General features: G+C 35.5%; 2 protein-coding genes across 2 annotated transcripts; one reads left to right on the plus strand and one right to left on the minus strand.

Annotated features, from left to right (window-relative positions):
* Window positions 1-3,394: 3,394 nt before the first annotated feature.
* On the minus strand, window positions 3,395-12,793 carry LOC135773253 (transmembrane protein 116). The gene is made up of 12 exons (XM_065282731.1): window positions 12,608-12,793; window positions 12,469-12,512; window positions 11,393-11,456; window positions 9,551-9,697; window positions 8,119-8,226; window positions 7,668-7,714; window positions 7,454-7,573; window positions 7,324-7,369; window positions 7,179-7,250; window positions 5,425-5,563; window positions 4,028-4,101; window positions 3,395-3,707 (listed from the first exon to the last, which is right to left on the minus strand). The coding sequence occupies exons 1-12, from the start codon at window positions 12,653-12,655 to the stop codon at window positions 3,549-3,551; spliced, it is 1,068 nt and encodes a 355-aa protein (XP_065138803.1). The 5' UTR covers window positions 12,656-12,793; the 3' UTR covers window positions 3,395-3,548.
* Window positions 12,794-14,217: 1,424 nt separating this feature from the next.
* Window positions 14,218-17,280, plus strand: LOC135773795 (ADP-ribosylation factor 4-like). The gene is made up of 6 exons (XM_065283597.1): window positions 14,218-14,443; window positions 14,722-14,802; window positions 15,306-15,415; window positions 15,539-15,610; window positions 16,428-16,553; window positions 16,648-17,280. Exons 1-6 carry the CDS (start codon window positions 14,377-14,379, stop codon window positions 16,732-16,734), a joined length of 543 nt encoding a protein of 180 aa, XP_065139669.1. The 5' UTR covers window positions 14,218-14,376; the 3' UTR covers window positions 16,735-17,280.
* Window positions 17,281-17,831: the final 551 nt, after the last annotated feature.

Genomic DNA, 17,831 nt, shown 5'->3' on the forward strand with positions numbered 1-17,831 from the left:
TGTTGTTTGAAGAAGGGGAAGTGTCTATGATGTCATTTGAGCTTGGTTGTTTTTATGTTATGCTGCCTAGCATTTAAATATGAAATGATAACATAAGAATAAAGAACTGAAATGTATAAGAGTGACACTCTATGCTGATCTAATAAGACACTGGATTGAATAAGATTGCTGCAAATGTGTCAACTGTGGTTTTTGCTTCAGAGACATCAACACTTTGGATACAAATCTCAACGATGGGGAAAGTAAATGTTAAGAAAGAGTTTTCCACAATCCTGGTACCCAGCATGAATTGCGGCATGAAGCTTTGTTGTTGATTGTCACCATTGTTGCGTTTCATATGCGGATTGAAGTGTCCCTAAAGGCTACGGACAATGTTCTGTAAATCTACAGAATGTTCAGTTTTTGAATAAACAGAAATGTCTGTAAACATAACGGAAAAAGTGCCGGTAATTTTCTGCCAGGACATTATCCGTTTTTTTACGGATTCATTTTTTAGAGTGTACCTCTATTTTATCCCTGAATTAAATACAGTGTTGGTGATTCATCAAATGCATACACATCAGACTTTTTAGATTCACATCCCACACATGTGCATTTATTTTCTTTTTTGCCACAACAGCAGCTTTCATCGTTGAATTTCACACATAAAAGCACATGCAGTGCTGGCCTAGCATTTGCCAATTTAAGCCATGCAGGTGCGGTTTTTTGTTATTGTGGCATATTTAGGTCAGGATGACAACAAGTCGTGTATCACAATGGCTTGTGCCAAGTCCATAAAATTAAACTGATAGCTTACAGATAAGTTATTTAACCACCTAAATAACAATTAATTCATTGCAATCCAGATGTAGTGTAAATACTTCTGCCGATCAAAGTTTTTTGTTACCATCCCACAGATTTGGCACCACTCAACCCTATAGCATCCACATGGGCACACACCAGGTTGCTTTATGTTTACATTTATGCATCAGGCTTTGTTGCTTTTATCTCACACTTTTAGCAAAAAAAAGGTCCCAAGCTGGAATTGGGGCAGGACTCTTTAAAAAGGTGCTAATCTGTACCATTTAGGTATAAATATGTATACTTTTGTGATATATGTATTTTAAGGTACTTATATGAACTTTTTAGGTGCTCGGGGTCTTGCTCCAGTGATAGCTAGGGACCATTTTTGCTGACAGTGCACAGTGCGTTCGCATATATTTCTTTTTATCATTACCAACCGAGCAGTTTTCTGCTTACAACCCTTGATATGGCCATGATATAAAAATATCATGCTTTGATTTCTGTTTTTTTCTCCAGAGCCAGTGACAAATGAAATCAATTGTGTTCACATGATCAGCCGTTACAGTATATTATAACCTTGTTATAAAGATTTTCTTGTTATCAAAACTATAAATCTAGATAACAAGGTGCTTGGATTGTTGCCACCTCAGGCTAATGTTGAAAAACTGTGTTAGGTTCATATCTGCATATGTTTCATTTTCATTTAGTCAAATTGGGGAAAAAACCATTATGCCAATAACCCACATCTGTTAGGGCTGATCTCTTATTGCAACACAATCTCACGGCAAGTAGTATTGCAAATGAAATATTTGATTAATTTATTTGTGTTCATGGACACGATTTTTTCGTGCTATTGAGCATTAATGTCTTTTTCGTGTCAGTCAACACGAATTTCTATAAATAGTTTTTCAGGTCGTGGCAAGACATTATTTTTCGTCATTTCATGTATTGTTTTCCTCATTGTTTTTCCTAAATCATTGCCGCTTGGGGTTAGATTCGGGATTTGGGTTAGGATGTAATTTTATGTATTTGTTTCTACATGTTTTTCTTACGATTTTAAAACTATTTTCGCTTGGGCTTAGAGTTGGGGTTTGGGTTAGGATGTCTGAAATGTAACAAAAAGTAATTCTAACCACAACCGCAAGCGACAATGGTAAAAAAAAAATAGGAAAAAACAATTCGAAAACAACACATAAAATGAAAGTCGTACCACGAACACGAAAAACTATTTATAAAAATTTGTGTTGTCTGACACGAAAAAGACATTCGTGCTCAATGTCACGAAAAAAATGGGAAAATTGTGTCCATGAACACAAATAAATGAATCAGAAACACGACTTTCTTATTACACACTACATATTGTACATGCAACTTAATGTTGTACATTCACAAATAATATACAAGCTCTTCACTGCACTGAAACCATAATTTGTCCTTTGCAGTAGCCAGCATACTTTTTTTTAGTACAAGGATGGATACAGAAGGAGAATCTACTACATACTTTACTCAAAGGTTTTGCATTGGTAAAATAAGACCTTTTGGTCAAAAACTTGTGCATATAAATGACAAAAAGATGGTTGATAAAACCATTGTAAACCTATAAATATGAGTTTCATTATTCTGTTGAACACAAAGATATTTTGATAAATGAAGGTCAGCACACATGAAGATACCCACTGACTGCCATAGTATTAGTTTATCCTACTATAGAAGTCAATGGGTACCGTCATGATGACTTAATATTATTTTTTGGGAAACTATCTCTTTAGTTCTCTTTAGTATATTACCCACTGTCCAGAAATTTAAATTAAAATATTAAATGTTTTTTTTTTATTAAATTAAAATTAAAATGTCTACATTTCTACAAAAGCAAATATAACTTGTCAGCTTCAGAGCTCAGGGTCTGTCTTGAATGGTTTATACATCAAATTTTACCTCTGTAACCCTGCTGTTGTTATATAGATGGCATTTTTATAAAGCTGTTGATAAACCTCTTGTTGAATAAACATATTTAATACATTTCTTTGGATGTTTTGTACTGTAAAACAAAACAGTTCAGTTCACATAACACACAAACATCACTATGAGATCAGCATGAGCGTCTGTGACCAATAATTTTTTAGTACAGATTGTTCTATGCTAAACTTTATGGGATCACATACAGTACACAATCATTTACTATATAGGACGTTAAAAACGTTTTACTAACAATCATGTGACATAACTTGTCTTGCATAGTCATTGTTGGTTAAAGCTTTTTAGACAACTGTCACATAAATAAATATTAGACAAAATGTACTGGAACAATCCTTCTGGTCAATATCATATGTATCAGAAATGCAATATTTCCATATTAATATCATTAATGTCTTGAAAGTATCAACTGCGTTATTACTTGAATTTTTCTACTTCAATTTTCTAATTTTAAGTAAACATTTTAAGTTGAAAAACCTTACATTTTTTTGGTGTTACCAACTGAATTGATTTTTTAATAAAAAAAATTCACCTTGTTTAAACAAATGACACAAAACTTTTTTGACAGTGTAATTGAAAAACCAGGCAATAATATTTTAATTATTGTTGAGATTTTACTATTATTTAAAAACATTTAAAATATAATTTTACAGAAACAAATATTATAACACTTCTTGTTAACAGGTGTCACAGATACACAGCAGGTTTACAAACATACAGTACAAAAAATAAATAAAACACATTTAAACATTAAAAACGAATCTAAATTCACACAAAGATGATTTCATGCTTTAATTTCCCATCGGCTCACTTAATGATTGTTCAAAGAAAGCTTTATTTGAATAAGCCATGAGCGGCAGACGTTCTCCAAGCACAGCGTCTCTGAAATTGCGTCGTCTCCATGCGTACACAATGCTGTTCAGAAACCCCTGCAGTGATACTGATATCGCCTATAAAAGAGCAAATATCACACTATTAATCAAAATAAATACTCGTTCTACCCAGCAAGCAATTTTGACAACGTCAAAACACAGCCATCTAAGCTTAAACCATAAATAAAATAAAATAAATAAATAAAACCAAACTTTAATCACTGTTGACTTTTCTCAACAAGCTGTTTTAAACATTTAGAGGCACGTTAGTATATACAGTACCACATGATCAATGATGATAATAATAGCCATAATAGCTACAAAATTCCCATTTTGATTTAGATAAAAGTTCCTATATTAAATGTACATTATGTTCTGCTTAAGAAAACACATTTTACCTGTAAGACATAGAGAGGAAAGAGACTTGGTCTTATATTGGGTGATGCAAAGGATAGACAGATCAGAAGCAGAGCTGAGGACAAAGAAAACATTTCATTAATACTAATTAAGATCTTGGACATGATGCAGACATTATGCAAGGAAGGTTTTGGTGACTTTACACTAGCAACCAGAATTAGTCTATACTATCATGCTTGTTTCTGTAGCATGCACTCTTAAAAATAAAGGTGCTTAAAGGGTTTTTCACAGCGATGCCACAGGACCGTTTTTGGTTCCTTAAAGGAACACGCCCAGATTTTGGGAATTTAGCTTATTCACTGTATCCTCCAGAGTTAGATAAGTCCACACATACCTTTCTCATCTCCGTGCGTCCCGTAACTCTGTCTGACGCAGCCCCCGCTAGCTTAGCTTAGCACAAAGACTGGAAGTGAATGGCTCCAGCTAGCAAACTGCTCCCAATAAGTGACAAAATAACATGAACATTTTCCTATTTATGTGTTGTGATTTGTATAGTCACACCGTGTACAAATAACAAGGAGATATGAGACACAGCAATCTTTTAACACATACTGTGAACTATATTCTCAGAAGACGAAGCACAGCTAAATGGGCGGAGTGATTTGCCCGAACTCTCTGCTCCTCACCAGGGGCTTCTCAGGTGCTGCGAGAAAATCACTCCGCCCATGTAGCAGTGCTTCGTCTTCAGAGAATATAGTTCCCAGTATGTACACTGTTAAAAGATGGCTGTGTCTCATATCACCTTGTTATTTGTACACTATTTTGTAACTATACAAATCACAACATATAAAAAAGAAAATGTTCACGTTATTTTGTCACTTATTGGGAGCAGTTTGCTAGCTGGAGCCATTCACTTCCAGTCTTTGTGCTAAGCTAAGCTAGCGGGGCTGCGTCAGACAGAGTTACAGCACGCACGGAGATGAGAAAGGTATGTATGGACTTATCTAACTCTGGAGGATACGGTGAATAAGCTAAATTCCCAAAATCTGGTAAAAAAAAACATTTAGTCAAAGTTCTTTAAAGAACCATTCTTTCTTACATTTTTATAATCTGAAGCATCTATTTTCAGTACAAAGAACCTTTTGTGAAACAGAAAAGGTTCTTCTAAGGCACTGTGAAGCACTTTTATTTTTAAGAGTGTATGTGTTTCGTGAGTATTTGTACACATGGAAAGGTACAAAAGCTGTCACTGGGGCGGTACCTTTTCGAAAAGTACATATTTTTACCTAAAGAGTGCATGTTTTTACCTCACAGGTACATATCTGTAGCTCAATCATATACAGTATTAGGACCTTTTAAAAGGGTACCATCCTCCCAGTTACAGCCTTGTACATTTTTTCTCAGCGTGTAGAATGCACGTCTGTGGTGTTGTACTGACCTGGTGCCCAGCAGAATATGATAACAAGGATCATGTATCGTGCCGATGACCAAATTCCACCTGGATGATTCTGTGACATTCTTAATACGCTTGTGTTCTCATAATTCATATAACAGCTCTGTAACTGACAGTATACCACCTTTAGGAATAAATAAACACAGAGAATTATAGGATTACATTTAAAATGAAGAAATAAACTGTACCTTTTCTGTCACTGCGGCTGTACCCTTTCAAAAAGTACAGCTAAGGATTTCATTTTAGTACCTCAGAAGTACATACTGGGACCAAAAAGAGCTTATTAGTACCTCAAAAATACATATTAGTATCTCAAAGGTACATTTTGGTACTAAATGTTTACATATCTGTACCTAATGCTCCATACATTGACCTTTTTAAAGGGTGCTGCCCCACTGACAGCTAGGGTACATATTTTGACTTTTTTCTAACAATGTAGGTCCTTAAAGGATTAGTGACAACTTTTGCTTGGTTTTATTTATTTTAGGGCTAGGGTTAAACGTCTATTACATTTTCACTGACAGCCCAAATGTGGTCAAAAAATATGGGTCAAAATTATTATTTTTATGCCAAAATCATTAGGATATTAACTCTTTCCCCGCCATTGACGAGATATCTTGTCAATCAAGAGAAAACGCTTCCCCGCCAATGACGAGTTTTTCCTTCTTTCCGCAATACCGCAACTTTTTAAACCCGGAAGTATTGCCCTAAGTGGCTGCATGTCCGTGTCTGTTTTAAAGATCGCTCTGAATGGGATCTCTATGAAAAGTCCGTCACAAAAATGGAATTATCTCTGCTTTTTGCTCAAAATGTGGTGTTTTTGCAGAAACCTACCCATATACAAAAGCTGATTACAAAAGAACTACTGAAGGTAGGATGAAACAGTTTTTTTTTGTTTGAAAGCAGAGGGTCTGTTCTTTCATTTGGTATATTGTATGTTTATATATTTGAAGAAGAACATTTTCTGGAAGACATTAAACTTTTGTGAAAATCATGAAAAACGCTGGCGCTGGCTGGCAACTTTTTTTTTTAAACGCTGGCGGTGAAAGAGTTAAAGGGATAGTTCACTTTAAAATGAAAATTCTGTCAACATTTTCAATTGACTTCCATCATATTTTTTTATTCCTACTATGGAACTCTGTAGTCACTATCTGCTGTGTGTTTACCATCATTTCTCAAAATATCTTCTTTTGTGTTCAACAGAAAAGAGAAATTCATACAGGTTTAGAACAACATGAGGATGAGTAAATGATGACAGAATTTTTTATTTTAAAGTGAACTTTCAGTAAAGTAAAGAGGATGTTCCATGAAGATATTCTGTAGATTTTCTATTTAAATATATAAAAATATTTATCATTAGTAATATGTGTTGCTAAGGACTTAATTTGGTCAACTTTAAAGGCTATTTCTCAATATTTTGATTTTTTTTGCACCCTCAAAATCCAGATTTTCAAATATGAATCCAGTTATATCTCTGTCAAATATTGTCCTATCCTAACAAGCCATAGATCACTGGACAGCTTATTTATTTTGCTTTCAGATGATGTATACATCTCAATTTTAAAAAGATATTTACCCTTATGACTGGTTTTATGGACCATTTGTTATACATTAATGCAATGACTCAAGGCTTTAGTATCCAAATACCTTTTTAGAGCCACTATATATTGTAATACACGTACTACATGTGTTTGCTAAACAATGATAACATTTAAGATCAATGTCGTGTGTGTACCCACAGTGCAGCTCATGAGGACTATCAGCACGCTGGTCAGTGTGAAAACCCGAATGAACTCCGCGTGACCTGAATCCTGTTGAATGAAATAAGATTCTTTTAATTCAATCAAACAATGGCTTATTTTTGCCCTGCTCAGCTTTTCTTACCACAGTGGGGCAGGTGTCATTTGTAATGTGCAGAAACAGAATGCAGCTGTAGAGGAAAACAGACGTGAAGTTATTAAGATGACACATGCAGATTACACGTACACAAAAAAACACAAACACGTATTCTCACCTGTTGCAGAACCTGGCAGTTTTTGGCGCGCTGCTAATGAGTTTATTCGTTGGCGTAAGAGTCGCTTGCATAACTGTGACTGTGTTGACATAGACGATGTACCCAACTATGGGAATGAGCCTATAAAATGACATACAGGACATACTGATTATTACAGCACATGGACATTGCGATCTATAAAGTGTATTTATGAAGTTTAAGCATGAATACTCACCACACAATAATATAGAACAGACAAAACATCCTTCTTCGACGCAGTAACTGTATTAATAGATTAAAATACGTCAAATGAAACATTATATAACACTGTAAAAAGTTGAATTAACTTAAAAACAATACTACAATTTTAGTTTCACTTTTACATTGTAAATGTATGTGTTTGTGAAGTGTGTGTGTAAAATAACATACTGTGAAACAAATAATAGATTTGTTTCACAAACTAATAAAACAAATAATAGATTGCATAGTCTAGATGCAAAGAGTTACTTATACATGAAAGATACAAAAAAAATTGTGAGGAATGTGGCACAGCCTGACTGAACTGAGATTTGATTGGCTAACAGCAAATGTTCATTGGTGTTGTCATGTTATATTATATCAGTGACGTTGATTTGTTTGACACGTAGTGACACATTGTGTCTGTGGGACTTTCTCTACCCGCTCACCTGGTTTTCAAATCCTTCCACTTCGGTTCTTTCTCGCCATCCTTGAAAAACATATGCTGACTCACAGGCATAAATGATGACGAGCAGAAATGAAATGAAGTAAAAAGTCTACAGAAAGAAAGAGAGAGACAAATTTGTTTATATGTATGTATACATGCAAAGCAGATATAAAATGTAAATTTATATAAGAATAAAATATCAAAATGAAAGATTGTTAAACCGCTTTAAATATATGTATGAAATTATACAAATTATTTTATAATTTTCATAGTTAAATATTAGGTTAAAGGTGCAGTGTGTAAATTTTAGCGGCATCTAGTGGTGAGGTTGCGCATTGCAACCAACGGCTCAGTCCACTGTTCACCTCTCGCTTTTGAAATGCATAGAAAAGCTATGGTAGCCGCCACCAAAAAAAACATGTCATAGTCGGAGACAACTTAATAAAAAAAGTTTGTCCGTTAAGGGATTTTGTACAAACATGGCGGCACAAAATGGCAACTTCCACGTAAGGGACCCTCGGTACGTAGATAAAAAAATCTCATTCTAAGTTAATAAAAACATAACGGTTCATTATAAAAAGGTCTTTATACACCCCTAATGATATAGTTTTGTATATTATTTTGCATTTCTGTCAAGAGATCCTTCAAAAAATTACACACTGCACCTTTAATAAATAGACTAGTTGTCTCCAACATGGTGCCCACTGGCACCAGGTTGCCCACACGGAGTCTGTGAGTTGCCTGCTAATAGCCTCAATTTTGATATTTATTTATTGCATATTTTTATATATATTTATATTAGCTTGGCTTTTCGTGTATGTTAACATTTTAAACAATTATAAAATATATCAACAAGTAAAATAAAATAAAATCAAGTAAAACAAACATTTCTTTTTTTAATTTTGGTAGCCCTTGCTCACAAAAAGGTTGAAGACCCCTGGTCTAGACTTTTGACTGATAATCTGGTGCTGTATCTTATTAAACAGCATTAATAATAGTTTTCTTAATGTACCAATCTGTACACTCCTATGTATACATAATAATGTCACCTTACTTTTTTATAGGGTCATGCATGACTCAGTTATTTTGTGTGTGCATATGACTTGTTTTATAGTTTACCGCAATAAAACCGAATGTCTGTAAAGCACTCAGCACTGTATAAACATCTGCCGTGTAACTTTACACTACTAGTTTTTTTCTTTTACCAAGATGAGCATTCCTTGACCGCTAAAGGAAGTTGTTGTATAATAATACCTGTTGCATTACAGTACCTGTTACATAAGGGTTTTTCTGTAGTTTTACAGTTTTGCACGACTACATTAAACATCTTAAGCAGTTGCATGCTTTTAAACTTTTATTGCTGAGTGTCCTTAATAGTTTGATGATGATTATAAGTGTGTCAATGATTTGTGTTTGTGCTTGTGGTTCCTCACCAAAGATAAAGGCAATCCATAGTTGCACAGTTTTTCACTGTCTTTCACTGGCAGCGTGTCATAGGATAGGAAATTTAGTATGACGGTGCCCATCAAAACAACTGATGCTAGAAAATCTGCCAGGGCCAGCAGAAGAAGAGGCTTAGCCTACAACACAAAAACAGTGATAAACATTCAGTATGAGCAATCAATATCTTTTACAAAGCTTTTCAAATGAGATATTCGAAAGAAAGTATTGCATATTAGCAAATGCTGAGAATCATTGGAGTGTTAAAGCAATATGTACACAGTCACACTGTTAATATTGACCTTCTCTGTTGACTTTTAAAGCAATAGAGTGGCATGTATGTACTGTACTTCATTGAATGTGAACTATCAAATTCTGATTCATGTCAAAAGGTTTGCCATTCAAAACCCCTATGCTGGAATTTAGGTTTAACTGGAATTCAAATAGGAATTTTATTTGTCCATATTGACAATTCTGGTTTAATAATATAGACGGTTTTATCGGACGCACGTGTTTGTTTACTAGTTGCTTACCTGAACTCTTGAACAGATACCTTGTGGAAAATAACAAATGTTTTGGTTTACTGGGTGTTGTTTATTTGCTTGTTATATAAATAAACTACTTTAAAAGAACTTTGTTGTTATTTTTGCTTGGCGGAGTTTACCGGTAATTACGTGTTTTTCATGAAAGCCACTTGTTTATGTTGTTACTGCTAAAACCGTCTATACTTTCTGTGATTAAATAAAGTATCACCTTTACATTGTCACACTTTAGACTGTCAGAAATAAAGGTACAAAGCTGTCACTGGGGCGGTACTCTTTAAAAAGTCCCATTATGTACTATTTAGGTACATATAAGTATCTTTGAGGTACCAATATGCATTTTTGAGATATATGCATGCAGTCTTAAAGGTGTACTTTTAGAAAGAGTAGCGTCCCAGTGACATCTTTTGTACATTTATTTCTAAGAGTGTACTTAAGTGAATAATTAGATTATTTAAATCTGTTTCCACATACAGTTTTCGATGCAACAGCGTACTTCTAATCCTCAGGACTAGATACAGTTAATTGAACACATATTGGCCCTGTCCCAAATGGCACACTTCATGTGGACTTTCGGTCTCATGGCCTTAAATTGCACGTTCTCGCTTAGTCTACGAGTCCGTAGGGTGTTCCATCTTTCATTTTTACGCTCCAAAGTGTGCTCATCAGCGCCCCCTTTGCACCCTTGATGCGGTCTTCAACGCAGCCCGCACTGTAGCAGGCTTCGCACACTTTACCAACCCAGAAGTCCTTAAGAAAGAGCAATCAGACCAATCAGACGACAGAAGGGAGGAGTTCACACTGATGGGCAACTTCTTTTCCTATTTCCGCCGTGATGCTCGAGTCTGTCCAAAAATACGACTCCGGTGCGCCCTCTTGGACTCGCATCAAGGGTCCCTATATAAGGTCTGCACTACATGATGTCATCAAAGTGTGGACTCTGAGGAAATCCAAAAGTCCGGAGTGTGCCATTTGGGACAGGGCCATTGACAAATTTACTAAATGTTACTGTTAATTAAATATACATTGACAATTATACACTTTACCGTGTATTACAAGGTACACATGTTTTTTAAGAATGGGTTTAAACCCATGACCTTTTACATTCTAACACAATATCCCACTGAGCTACAGGAGCACACTGACATTTACAACTGACATTACAAATTACATTTACATAATGTAATTACAAATCTAACAATAATTTTAATTAAAAAATTAAATAACACTGATTTCAAGCATACAGCAATGAATGTATCTCAAATTTTCTCAGATATCTTTTCTGTGACTCACCTGTACATTGAGATGTGATCTCTTTAAAATGGAAACTACCAGGACAGAACCGCTACCTATCAAACTGCAACAGACAGAAAATGTCAGAACTCTCACTGACTGTATTCAGAATTTGGATTAAATAATAAACACAGATTATACATTAGACACATGTTACCCTGTCTGGGAAATCCGGGCCAAAGTCTCATAATCTAATAATGATGTTGATTTCAGTCACTGATTTCAATATTTGATATCTTATTCAAGATGTCAAGATTATTTTCACAGAATATTCTTTACATTAGTGGTCTCCAACATGGTGCCCGTATCACTGCTTCAGTATCACTAATAATATGAGGGTAAATGGGACCATTGCTGGGGTCGCCGTCGCTGTCCGAAGGACTCGGTGCTGAAATTTACTTGGGACTATTGCCATTTGCACTGGGTTTAACGTAACATGTTAAATTCTTAAATCCTTACCTCACTACAGTCACGTGTCTCTGTCATGCATAACTTAAAATGCACGTACTGGTTTCTCTCTACACATTCTCACCAAGATGCGTACAAACGACACGCAGTGATTATCGTGCAATAGATACGCCAAATTCCGCTTTTGCGTGCATATGATACGCCATTCACTTATATGCCGAATCGTTTCGTGTCGCTTTATTTATTGTTTTCTCATTTGTTTTCTGTTTTTAAACCATTTTCGCTTGGGGTTAGGGTAAGATTTCAGATTTGTTTAAGCAGGTTATTCGATATACAGGTTTCTCTATGTTTTTGTCTATATTTAAGCCATGGTCGCTTGGAGTTGGGGTTAGAGATGGGGTTTGGGTTAGGATGTCATTTTTATATAACCTAAACCCAAGCGACAATGGTAAAAAATAGAAAACAAATGATAAAACAATAAATAAAAGACACGAAACGATTCGCCAACAATTCTGGCGTATTATATGCACGGAAAAGCGGAATTTGGCGTATCTATTGCACGCTAATTACACTAACGCACTCACTGCAGATTTATTTCATTGCGTCAGTGGATTGCATATACGCGTATTAAACATTTCTCATTTCCTAAATGTAAAGTGTTTCCTCACCTTAAGCTCAAACACGAGACGTAGATCCCAGACAAAGCCGAAATCTGTGCATGCAACCGAGAAGAAAAGTCAAATCAAATCGAAAGAAGAACAGTCATTAAAGCAGATAAATATTTGATGGTTAACTATTATGTTTTACCTTTTCGTCTGCCGATCCAGCACTTGTGTTCATGATGACGGAGATCATAACGAAGACCTGTGTGTCTTAAACTGCATATCAGCTGTCTGTCGATGTGTGTGTCATGTAGATACAGAAGCTGTCTGACTGTTTTACCTCACCTGAACGTTGAACTTTAGCTCTCTGGGCACGTGACGTTGAGTCTCACCTGTAGCTACTGCATATGCGCGCGTGTTTTGTACAGTATGGGGAATCCCACGTGTGCTGTGTGTTCCTGTTGTCTAACCTCTTGTGGGTTTTCCGACAACACTTAATTATACTTTTCAAACAAATGGCATAAATGTCATGAAATGTATTCGCTTTTGCAGCATACGCTGTAGCCAAACGCACGTTGCTGACTTTAATATTGTACCGTATCGCTACTGCTGAATTGCTATAACTTACAAAAGTTAAAATTGTTCAGATAATTTTAATAAGTTGAATTATGTAAGAAAAAAAGCATTATTTATTGATTACATCATTTTATATTATATAGCCTATGGCATTAGAAAGATTATGGTGGCACTATAAAATATTTGAACTCTTGAGCAAGTTGGTATTACAGTTTTATGTAAAACATCATTTTGACCATTGTGCACAACTAGAAAAGAGGGAATACCCGGTCATGTTTAGTACTTTCCTCACATGAGGAACTGTGGGCATGCTCTACGTTTAACAACTAGAAAGTATTAAAAATGCTAAAAAGTGGTAATAAATTTATTATTTAAGGAAGTCGTTTTAAGGAAGTAACAGTGTAAGTTTATTTCTTTAATACACAGTATTCTGCCCATTCTTATGAAATGCGTATTAATAGCACGCAGTGGGAAAGACAAATTCCACTTTTGCGTGCATTCTTGTTCACTTTAATACGGAGAATCTTTCGTGTCGCTTTATATATTTATTATTATTTTCTATAATGATTATATATATATATTTTCTTTTTTTTTATACCATTGTCACTTAGGTTTGCGGTTAAAGCAAGTTTTTGTCACATAAAATGACATCCTTACCCAACCACCAATTCTAACCCAAACTCCAAACGACCAAAACCTATATATTAAATGACATCCTAAATCAAATCCCAATCTTAACCCCAAGCCACAATGGTTTAAAAAAATGAGAATTGATTAGAATGGGTTGGTAGTTCACTTAGTGTAGTATGCAGCGACCTCTACCATTCATGAAAGGTTTTTGCTCCAGTTGCACCACATTTACTAGTGTAAACAACACAAAAATAAAATATGCACTAAAACAATTCACTTTAACAATGGTGTGTTCAGTTGGGTCTTTTAATACAGTTTATTTTTACTGTATAAATATATATAAAAAAAATAAGGTTGTTTAGTTGATGCAGGCCAATTCAGACTCACCATTCACTCCGTGTCACAGATGTATTTAATTAAAAATATTTGCGATGTCAAAATGCCAATACTGTTGGTGTTAATTTATTGTAGGCTTTAAAAAAAAAAAAAAATATTGTAGGCTTCAATGCGAGTTATAATACTGGTGGGCGTTCCTAACAAAGGGAAGTTATGAATAGTCATGACACAGCCACCGCCCACAGTCCGATCGGGGCGGGAAGTGACGTCAAGTCTTCCACGGTGGCTCCTCTCTTCTTTTACGTGGCAACGCGTCAGGCGACCGGCGAGACATACGGAGCACAAAGAGAGAGAATATTCATTATAATATTATTATATTTCCTTTGTCGTTTCGGTTATAGATACAATTTAAGCCCTGCTTTATTTTTTATCATGGGGCTTACGATCTCATCGCTGTTTGGCAGACTGTTTGGCAAGAAACAAATGAGAATACTGATGGGTGAGGGTTCACAGGACATTAGACTCAGTTTATATCATGTTTCTATAATATATTATCTTCTTCTTCTTATAGTAATAGTGGACAAATGTATCGTGTAGGATTAAGATAATCGTGATTTTACGAATATTTGCATTTTAATCCAAGAATCCAGGTGAATTTTGGACGGTGGCTAATGTTAGCCTGCTAGCCTCTGACACAGTCTCTATGTAAATGAATGATATTAAATGAAAACATTAATTTGAATTCATCAGCTAAGAGAACCTGTTTTTGTGTTTCAGTGGGTTTGGATGCCGCAGGTAAAACCACAATACTTTACAAACTCAAACTGGGAGAGATTGTGACCACCATTCCTACTATAGGTGAGATTATTTCCTCTCTATCACAAAATATTAAACTTATGTGATCTGGTTTGATAATTGTTATGATGTCTAATGCAAACACATTTACGAATTCATTCTGAGTTGAAAAAGTTAAAGAAACATTTAGGAAAATAATTTGTGGGTTTACTGGAAATTTTAACAAAGGGAGTGATATTTGCAGCTGATTTTAGGCAAAATGCCAATGTGATTGCATTCCTTACTGACCCCCCGCTAAAACCAGCATAAGCTGGTGAGCTGGTCTCCCAGCCTGGTTTTAGCTGGTGTAGCAAACTGGTTATGCTTGACTAACCCAGACTTGGAGGACCATCTTAAACCGGCAAACCACCTTAAATTGGTGTTGTTATGCTTAAATATTGGTCTTTTAATTGACCTGGCTAATATTTTAGTCTTTAATCTCATTTTAGCCAGTATATGCAAATACATGTCCTTTTAATCTTCTGTCAAATTGTTATTTATTGTTCTTTGTATCTGTTGATGGGCAGGTTTTAATGTGGAGACTGTTGAATACAAGAACATCTGCTTCACCGTGTGGGACGTCGGTGGCCAGGACAAAATTCGTCCTCTCTGGAGACATTATTTTCAGAACACACAGGTAGGATCTTGCTTCAGGAACATTTTGACATTTTAATAAATGCTTTATAAAATGCTAAATAATGAGAAATATATGTGAAAATATTTGGCAAGAGGACCCAGACTATTTTGGTTTTATTTTCAGGGTCTGATCTTTGTGGTGGACAGCAATGACAGAGAGAGAGTAGCTGAATCTGCAGAGGAACTTGCTAAAATGGTAAGAATTACTCTTTTGGTATTGTTTATTTCCATCTTTAAATTAGGATTATGGTTTAAGCCTTAAAATCAAAACGCTTCAGATACATTGTCAGACCAAAAGGGTTAAAAAAAAAGTTACAATAATAGATTTTTGGAGTCAATATATTGATTTTTTTCGTATCATTTGGACACTCTGCTTTCATTGGTCATCCATGCAGCAAAATTGCATATTATAGAACTCTTGGTTTTTTTATCATGTTATTTTCTTTTTGTTATTATATTTTGTTGTATAAAATGTATATATGCTTCCACATTTCTGGACTGGGATCATGTCACAGATTGTGTTTATTGTGTTTTAACAGTTGATGAAGCCTATGCATTATATTTATGATAACAGTAACCATTATTTTTGATATTCAGTGTTTAATCTTTAGAACTAATTTATCAATCGCAATAATCGACAGCAGGATGACGTCAAAGTACCACAAGAGCCATTTGCGAAATCATATGGAGGAGTAAGCGTTTAAATCGCTCTCGTGGAACTTTGACGTCATCCGGCTGTCGGTTCTTGCAGTGCTGTATGAAGTCGAACAAGCCTGTTTTGTTGAACGTTTGCCACTGAACATGGGGGTCCTTCGGCGTGGAAAAGTGACGTCGATGGATACCCTCTGTTGGGTTAGATGCTGAGCTCTTTCCAAAGATTTTTCTTTGGCCAGTAATTCATATTTTTCAACTTTCCACTTTTTTATTGGTGCACATTGTAATGAATATAATTTGATGTATCACAATATCAACGTTCATTTTATTAACCCTCATTCCTTCTTTTATCCATGCAGTTGCAGGAAGATGAACTGAGGGATGCAGTATTGCTGGTTTTCGCTAACAAACAGGATCTGCCTAACGCCATGGCTGTCAGTGAACTTACAGACAAACTTGGGCTACAGAGTCTGCGCAGCAGAACGGTACACACATTACTTGTATTACTCCAACATACATTTTGCTTAAACATTGAGTAACTTGTTTTGATTAAATATATATCGGTGTTTTCTTCCTTAGTGGTATGTTCAAGCAACCTGTGCAACGCAAGGGACTGGACTCTATGAAGGATTGGATTGGTTATCAAATGAGCTCTCCAAACGCTAGTATATCTGTTCATGGTGGCCAGATATGTGTGAATCTTGGAATGACAGAGGATTAAGTTCATTCTGTCCTCAAGAACTTGTGTGTATGCGTGTATATGAGTGTGTGAGATGTGAAGGAGCTATCAAGTGTTCAGCATCGTTTCTAATCTATCCTATTTGTCTTTTTCTATGCTGTATTCCTACTAATATTCTTTTAATTTTTCTTTAGAAATCCGATTGTTTTTCTATGACTGTAAAATAATGCTTAAATTGCACGTTTTCTTGATAACTGTGAGAGCATTATGGCACAAGAAGAAAGGAAGGTGTTGAAGTAATCCTGGGTGGAGGGGATCCTCTCGTGCAAGTCGTTAAAGCCGCTGCGCATTCAAGTTCACCGCAAGATCTCTGTTGCAGTGCTGTCCGAGTCACAGGCCCCGCTGCTGTAACCAAGAACTTTCCATTTCACAGCGATTCATTTTATTCTGAAGGGTGTTTTTTGTATAGCTACACATTAACTTATGTTGCAAAAGGCTGATTTCAGGGACTTTGTCACCAACAGAATCTTTGAGTTGTTTGGAACAAAATGGTACATGAAGTATTAGCAGCAATATGGAGTCATCCATGAGAGAATGAACACAAACTGTTGTGTTTAATACCTCCATTGTTCAGTATGTTTTGGTTACGTGCATTTGAACAGACCATATACATTGCTTGAATATTCTGATGTCAAGGCTCTCGTTGCATGGGTATGGATTAGGGATACATTGTTTTCCCTGGGTTCTGGACAATCCATCTTCATGTTTCTTTTCTTTTACATACATGTCTAAAATGCATGTCGGCACCTTTGTCAAGGTGCATTGGGTATAAATTTTATATGGACACTCCAATAAACCAACAAAGCCCTGTTTTCTCAAGGAGAGGGCTGTTGTGATACACTTCTTTATTCTGGTATAAGCCCCGCCCTTGCTCGAACTGTAACACACGGTCCAACCCTGTGAGAATAAAGATCTGAAGAAACAAATTGATACATTGGTTAATGTTTATTTATTTGCTTGAGTTTTATTCATTGATACACTGGCAACAAAGATAAGTAATGTTTCTGAAGCGTTTTTCTTTTCC

The sequence above is a fragment of the Paramisgurnus dabryanus genome, chromosome 9 (assembly GCF_030506205.2).
Source record: "Paramisgurnus dabryanus chromosome 9, PD_genome_1.1, whole genome shotgun sequence".
NCBI lineage: Eukaryota > Metazoa > Chordata > Actinopteri > Cypriniformes > Cobitidae > Paramisgurnus > Paramisgurnus dabryanus.